The 6,846-nt window shown below is 48.0% G+C and overlaps 1 protein-coding gene across 1 annotated transcript; it reads left to right on the top strand.

Annotated features, from left to right (window-relative positions):
• Positions 1–363: 363 nt before the first annotated feature.
• Positions 364–5,658, top strand: LOC125700141 (sulfate transporter-like). Its single transcript, XM_048960471.1, has 3 exons — positions 364–509; positions 2,598–3,225; positions 4,017–5,658. Exons 1-3 carry the CDS (start codon positions 364–366, stop codon positions 5,610–5,612), a joined length of 2,370 nt encoding a protein of 789 aa, XP_048816428.1. The 3' UTR covers positions 5,613–5,658.
• The last annotated feature ends 1,188 nt before the right edge of the window (positions 5,659–6,846 follow it).

The raw sequence follows: 6,846 nt of genomic DNA, 5'->3' as shown, positions 1-6,846 counted from the left end.
TTTTTAAGCTTATCTGTTACACATTTTCTAGAGTAAATGTGAAATGTTTCCAGTTTCTGCCCTTACCTCACCTCATGCAGAACAAGCAATTTTGGAGTTTTACTCAGCGTTCAGTGTAACCAAGTATGCTCTTATATCTTTTCTGTCAGGATGAAGAGTATAAAGAGGCCTCTCCTCAGTGCCAACAGGCAGAAGGATTGAGCAGAAGCTGCTCTTGCATGAAGGCCCTCCATTCCAGAGAGGCCACTGCAGAGAACTGAACCCCATGGGGAAGCCTGCTGGGACAAGGAGCTTGGGAATGTAATTGCATGGAAAGTATGGAATATTTTAAAGTCTATTATACAAAAGCAATTGGGAATTTGCATGCAAGAAAGGGAAAGACACAGAGCACAGAGAAGGCTTCAGGCAACTAAAAAATCACAAAGGATGGTAGGGGAAGAACAGAGACTGAAGGAATGGAAAAAAACTTCCCAAAGGCACAATCTTCAGCATGAATTGAAAGAGTATGGGTAAGTCAAGGCTTACAAACCTGTGGCAAGAGGTAAAGAAAATCATAACACATAAGCACTTCAGTGCCTAAGTGGAACATGAAGAAGAGGTGACGTGCAGTGAGGGCAGTGTTGAGGTTAAGTGCAGCCTAGATACTGTCCTAAGTGGAGAACATGCTTTGTCCCATCTTCGTGGTGGGTAGTAATGCTGAAAAGACTGTCAAGATCAGAACTCCTTGACCTGAATAAGATGAAAAGTCAAAGGATGGATTGTGCTTAGATGTGTTTTATCCCAGCAAATAAGTCAGCCTTCGAGATGAACCTGGCCAGTTCTTCAATGACTGAATCACCAGTTCTCCAGTGACTGCACTTCAAGATGAAGGAATTGTACAAAAGATGGAGATATGGGTCGTTTACTAAGCAAGAAGATGAAAAATAGAGACAAACTCGGGCCAAGATACAAAAAGAGCTATAACTAGAAAGGATTATAAAGCATATGAAGGGATCATCTTTAAAGCATTAGAGGAATGAAAAGGCTAAGGAAAGGAGTAGTCAACAACTGAAAGAAGAGGGAGGGAGAGGGGAACTATCAACAGGTGTATCTGAAAGTACGTGAGCGGTGGAGGAATGGCAGAGAAAGAAGGATTAGCATAAATAGATAGATACATTGAGCAGCTGTCTCCCCTACCGTGTCTTCTGCAGGCAGAGAGTGCTGGTGTTCTTCATTTATTTACCTCCCATTACTGAAATACAGCTTTCTGTAGGGTTAGGTAGGTGCTTGATGGTAGAAAAGCTACCAGAAAAGAAAAAATGTTTGTTTCACTGAAGGGTTTTTTTCTTTATCATAATCATGTCAAGAATAGATGAAGATCTGAGCAGAGAAGCCCAGTAGCACTTGGGCCCAGGGAGGGGCAGTGCCATAGCACACGAAGGAAGATTTCTGTGCACTGCTCCCCTTGTTTAGCCAACACATCCCTGGATACCAGCAATACTGTTATCTGGCAGAAACACTTCTCCAAACTCCTTCAATCATTCTTAATGACCAGAACAAGTTTTCATTAAAAATAGTCATCCAGAATGATGTTTGTTTTCAAAATATAGCCCTGTTTGGCTGGCTGCACTGTCTTCATCAGCTGAGGTGAGATAAAAGGGCCAATGTCTTGGCAGAAAAAGTCAGTTTTCTCAAGAGAAGCAACGCGTGATTCAGAAGGAGGGCAAAGGAAAGAGGTTTGCAATTGTTTGGCTTGTGCTTTCTCTGTTCAGTGTGTGCTGTGAGGTGAGAAGACGGGTCTAGCAGCAGGTAAGCAGCTCCACATGGTTGCTGAGGGACCTTAGGAGATCTTCCTGTGTCCCGTGGCTCCTGCAGCCAGAGGTAAGAGAACTGGGTTGGGAAGTGAACCTGTAGGGCAGGAGAATGGGATTTCTCATTATCCCAGTTCTGTTTCCAAACTGCAGCTAGGACGGTGCTCAGGACTACTTTTGTCTGTGTGTCTGTGTTCAATTCTGATGAAAAGGTATGCTTTATTGCAACTGCATTTTGACTGAGAAACTTGGAATAGCTTTGGGAACTATATACTTAATCAGACTGAGAAAGCTGCATACTTTCATTTTGCAGATATCAGTCCCTGTGATGGGCTTGTTTGATGCAAGCCAGCAATGTAATTTCGAATGTCAAAATGTTAAAGGAAAAATTATTTTGCAAATAACTTTCCCTACCCGTGTGTTGCATTCCTAAAACATCACTTGGTATATTTCAAGATTTTCAAACTAGATTTTAAATGGAAGTATCATCAAGAAAGGCAAGATTGTCTGACCTTTATCCCTCTGCTGTCCCACTAGTAAAGAGCACAACAGCCTCTGTAGCTCTCTCTGATGGGGACATCTGTGTCAGTACGCAAACCATAGCCTCAGGTTTGTGCTTGCTTGAGTCCCTAACTGATAACAAATGGCACCACAAGAAGGTGTTGTCTGTTTGGTTTGGCTGAGGTTATTTTCTACTGTTTGTTAATTTGCTCAATCTGCATAAGCCCCGGAGCCAAGCAAAGCACATTATGCACATGAACGCAACATTTCCTGTCTGTGACTCTTCATACCTGCTCTCCTGCTTAGCCTTCCTGCTGCAATGGAGGACAAGTCAAGCCAGACATCAGGACAGAGCAAAGATGTGCAGAGCTCCCTAACACCAGAAGAGCCTCCTGTCAACTTTACGCACATCAAGTTGGAGGAGAATGAGCCCATAGACTTCAGGACTAAGGATTTTATCCTGAAAAAAGCCAGAGAGGTCTGCAAATGCAATCATCAAACCATCATCACCTTCTTCTGCCAGCTGTTCCCAGTGCTAGACTGGCTTCCCCATTACAACATCAAGATGCAGTTGCTTGGGGATGTCATATCTGGGCTCCTGGTGGGGATAGTCGCCATCCCTCAGTCCATCTCCTATTCCCTGTTAGCCAACCAGGATCCCATCTATGGAATCTACACAAACTTCTTCTGCAGTATCATCTATGTCGCTATGGCCACTTCACGCCACAACTTCGTGGGATCCTTCGGAGTCCTCTGCCTGATGATTGGGCAGTCTGTGAATCGGCACCTCCAGCTAGCAGGGTACGATGACAACACTGACTCTCTGCTGGTGGGCAATGCCACCTCCTCCAGCGATGAGATGGGTACCTGTGACAGGAGCTGCTATGCCATCACTGTGGCCCTTTCCTTGAGCTTTCTGGTCGGTCTTTACCAGGTACAAATGTCCACTGTTGTGCAGTTTCCTTGCTAGGAACTTCTTAATGCTTAACAACTCTAAGCTCCAGTCCCACTTCAGACTTAAAAACCATGAGATACCTTTCCTAAATGCAACTAGAGCCTGACACCTTTAGCCAGCTGCAGTGATTTGAAAAGCCTGAACACAGCTGAATTTAAGGTTTTGCTTCCCCCATGTGCTGGGTCCTTGAATATATCTGAAACATGCTTAGAATCAAACACAGTAGGGGAAATAAAGGAAACTGTGAGCCACCTTCCCATCACTTTGGTTCTGGACCTGAGCTGACTGCTCTGTAGGTCAGAAGCAGTCAGGGCAAAAAGGAACAGCCCTCACAGACTGCCATCGGCAGGGGCTCCGTTAATGGCTGTGCATGGCTTGGGCCTGGCTGTTAGACAACTTCAGATCCTCTCACTGGAACAACTAAAATCACACTATTCTCATGCCATTGAGATGCTAATTACTGCTTTGATCTGTCTGCTCTCTGGACTTCCAGTGTTAACTATGCACCCTTATTGCTTGAAAAAACACAGCAATGAGGATCTTGTAGGCTTTCTTGTATGGCATCTCTCACCACAGACAAGTCTGGGTAGCAGTCTTTAGTATTCAATACACCACATTATCTACCTAAGACAAAAATCTGGGTCTCATACTGAATGCTCACAGACAGAATAGCTAGACATGCTGAAGTAGAAGCAAATTGCCATAAATTTCCAGCCACCTCTTCTATCCCTTCTCATGGATGCTAATGATATGGCTGTCTTGCTTTTCAGATCCTGCTGGGGGTTTTACAGCTGGGCTTTGTGTCTGTCTACCTGTCAGAACCTCTCCTCAGCGGCTTTGTGGCCGGCTCCAGCCTCACCATCATCACCTCCCAGATGAAGTACCTCCTCGGGCTGAATATTCCCCGTCACGAAGGGGTGGGGTCCTTCATCCTGACATGGGTGGATCTTTTCAGGTACATCCAAAACACCAATATCTGCGACCTGGTCACCAGCCTGGTTGCTTTGGCCGTCATAATACCTGTCAAAATGATCAATGATCGGTACAAGGACAAGATGAAGGCCCCATTCCCTGTAGAGCTGCTCGTGGTCATCGTAGCCACAGTAGTATCTTACTGCTTTAACTTCGAAGAGCGATACAAGTCTTCTGTTTGTGGGGCCATCCCCACCGGCTTCAGGAAACCCACCCTACCAGATACAAAGCTGTTTTCCAGCCTGGCAGTCGATGCTCTGCCCATTGCTATTATAGGCTTTGCTATGACGGTCTCCCTGGCGGAAATCTTTGGCAAAAAGCATGGCTATGCTGTCCGTGCCAACCAAGAGATGATCGCCATTGGCATGTGCAACCTGGTCCCATCTTTCTTCTACTGCTTTGCTAGCTCTGCAGCCTTGACCAAGACTTTGCTGAAGGAGTCCACAGGGACCCAAACGCAGCTCTCTAGCCTGGTCACCTCCCTGGTGCTGCTGCTGGTGTTGCTGTGGATCGCTCCGCTCTTCTACTCTCTGCAAACTGCCATCCTGGGGGTGGTCACCATTGTCAACCTGCGGGGCGGCCTGAAGACATTTTGTGAAACCCCACGCATGTGGCAGCTCAGCAAGCTGGACACGGTGGTGTGGTGGATAACCATGCTGGCCTCCACGCTGATCACCACAGAGATAGGGCTCCTCGTGGGCGTCTGCTTTGCTCTGCTCTGCGTCATCTTCCGCACGCAGAGACCCAGGGCCACGCTCCTGGGCAAGGTCAGCAACACAGAAATCTACGAAGACCAGTCTGCTTACAAGCAGGTCAGCAGTATTGCCAACATCAAAATCTTCCGCTTTGAGTCGTCCCTTTACTATGCCAACAAAGACTATTTCAAGACTGCGCTCTACCAGAAAACTGGGGTCAATCCTGCCCTGCTGGCTGCCAGGCATCACAGGGCAAAGACCCGGGCAAGAGCAGAAACAGGCAACAGGAAGAGCATTTTTAACACTCTGTTTGGTTGCCTGAAACCTTCCAAGAAACACGTGGAGAGGTCACCCACAAGCGTCTGCCTGCCATCCCTAGATATGCACACCCTAATCATTGACTGCGGGGCTATGCAGTTCATAGATACCATGGGTCTCTCCGTGCTGAAAGAGACGCACAGTGACTACCAGGAGCTCGGTGTCCAGGTGCTCCTGGCCAACTGCAACCCCCTCCTCCGCCGCCGGCTGCGGGATGGAGGCTGGGCTGCTGGGGCACACGGCGGCCAGCCGGCTTTCCACAGCGTGCACCACGCGGTGCAGTTTGCACAGCAGTGGTACCACGAGCAGCAGCAGGAGAGCAGAGAGAGAAGGGATGCTGCCCTGGATCCTGAGGACCTGAGCGTCGAAGCGTCTCTGTAGAGCTGCACGTGAGGAATGATTTCTGATGAGCTGGGCTTCACCGCAATTTTAGGGTGGTTTTTTTTGTTTCTTTTTTTGTTGTTTTTTGCCTTTTTTTTTTTTTTTTTTTTTTTTTTTTTTTTTTTTTTTTTTTTGCATGCAGAGCACTGAAAAAGACCTGTTAGCAGCAAGCACGGAGTAAACGGACAAGGGAAGCGCGGATTTCAAGGCCAATAATCTGAGAGGCATTTCAAGGTCAGCCGCGTCGGTAAAAAACCTGGGTGGCTTCCCCTCTGCGGAAAGGACTTGCCAGCGACAGGCGGCACACAGCCGTGCGGAGCCACCGCTGCTGCGGTTCCGGACTCTCGTAGGCGCTGGGGGGCGCGAGTGAGCCGCGCCGGCACCGCGGCGGGGAGCGGGGATGGGCCGGCAGCGGTGTGCGGCCGCCGGCTGTGAGCGGCACGGCCTCGGTGCAGGGAAAAGGGAAGCGCAGGAGTGTAGGTTCTTAAAAAGGCGGCTGAATTTGGAGCCGTTCAAATTCCAAGTCCAAACTTCCCGTTGTTCTCAGTGGTACAAAAACAGCCTCCAAATCAATAACGGTGTTCTCCAAACCCAGCGCCAAGGAGACGTCGCTCTATGAGCGTGCTTAGGAGCATTCCCAAATGCAATGGGAGCTCATTGTGGAGAGTTTCCTTCTGTGTGCAGCTCCAGTGCCCAGACAGAATGAAACAGGAAAGTGAGAATCCCCTCCAGGGGTGCTCTCACAAAAATTGCACTGTAGAGAAATCCGCGTCCCATGGCTCTGGTGCTCCCCAACCAAACCAGGACCAAGAACCAGCATGGCCCCGCTGCTTCACACATGGCCCCACGTTCCTTTGTGCCACCTTTATTTGGGACTGTCCTTCCCTCCCCTGTGTCCACTCTGAGTCAATGTGGGGAGTAGATTGCAGAGGAACAGTTATGTTCTAAACAGCCCACGGCAGAGAGCATAACAGTCCCTCAGAGGCCACAAAACAAACACTACAGAGAATAGGACAGGACAGGATAGAATCATTTGAATGGGAAGGAACCGTTAAAGGCCATCTGGTCCAACTCCCTGCAATGAGCAGAGCTGCTTTAGTGCTCAGAGCCCCTTCAGCCTAACCATGGGTGTCTACAGGGTCAGGGTATCTATCTCCTCTTTGGGCAATCTGTGCCAGTGCCTCTTCTCCCTTACTCTATAAAGAATAAAATAATAAAATAAAATATTATAAAT

Source organism: Lagopus muta, chromosome 14, assembly GCF_023343835.1.
Source record: "Lagopus muta isolate bLagMut1 chromosome 14, bLagMut1 primary, whole genome shotgun sequence".
Lineage (NCBI taxonomy): Eukaryota > Metazoa > Chordata > Aves > Galliformes > Phasianidae > Lagopus > Lagopus muta.
Note: the sequence above shows the minus strand (reverse complement) of the source record. Positions and strands in the feature narration are given on the sequence as shown.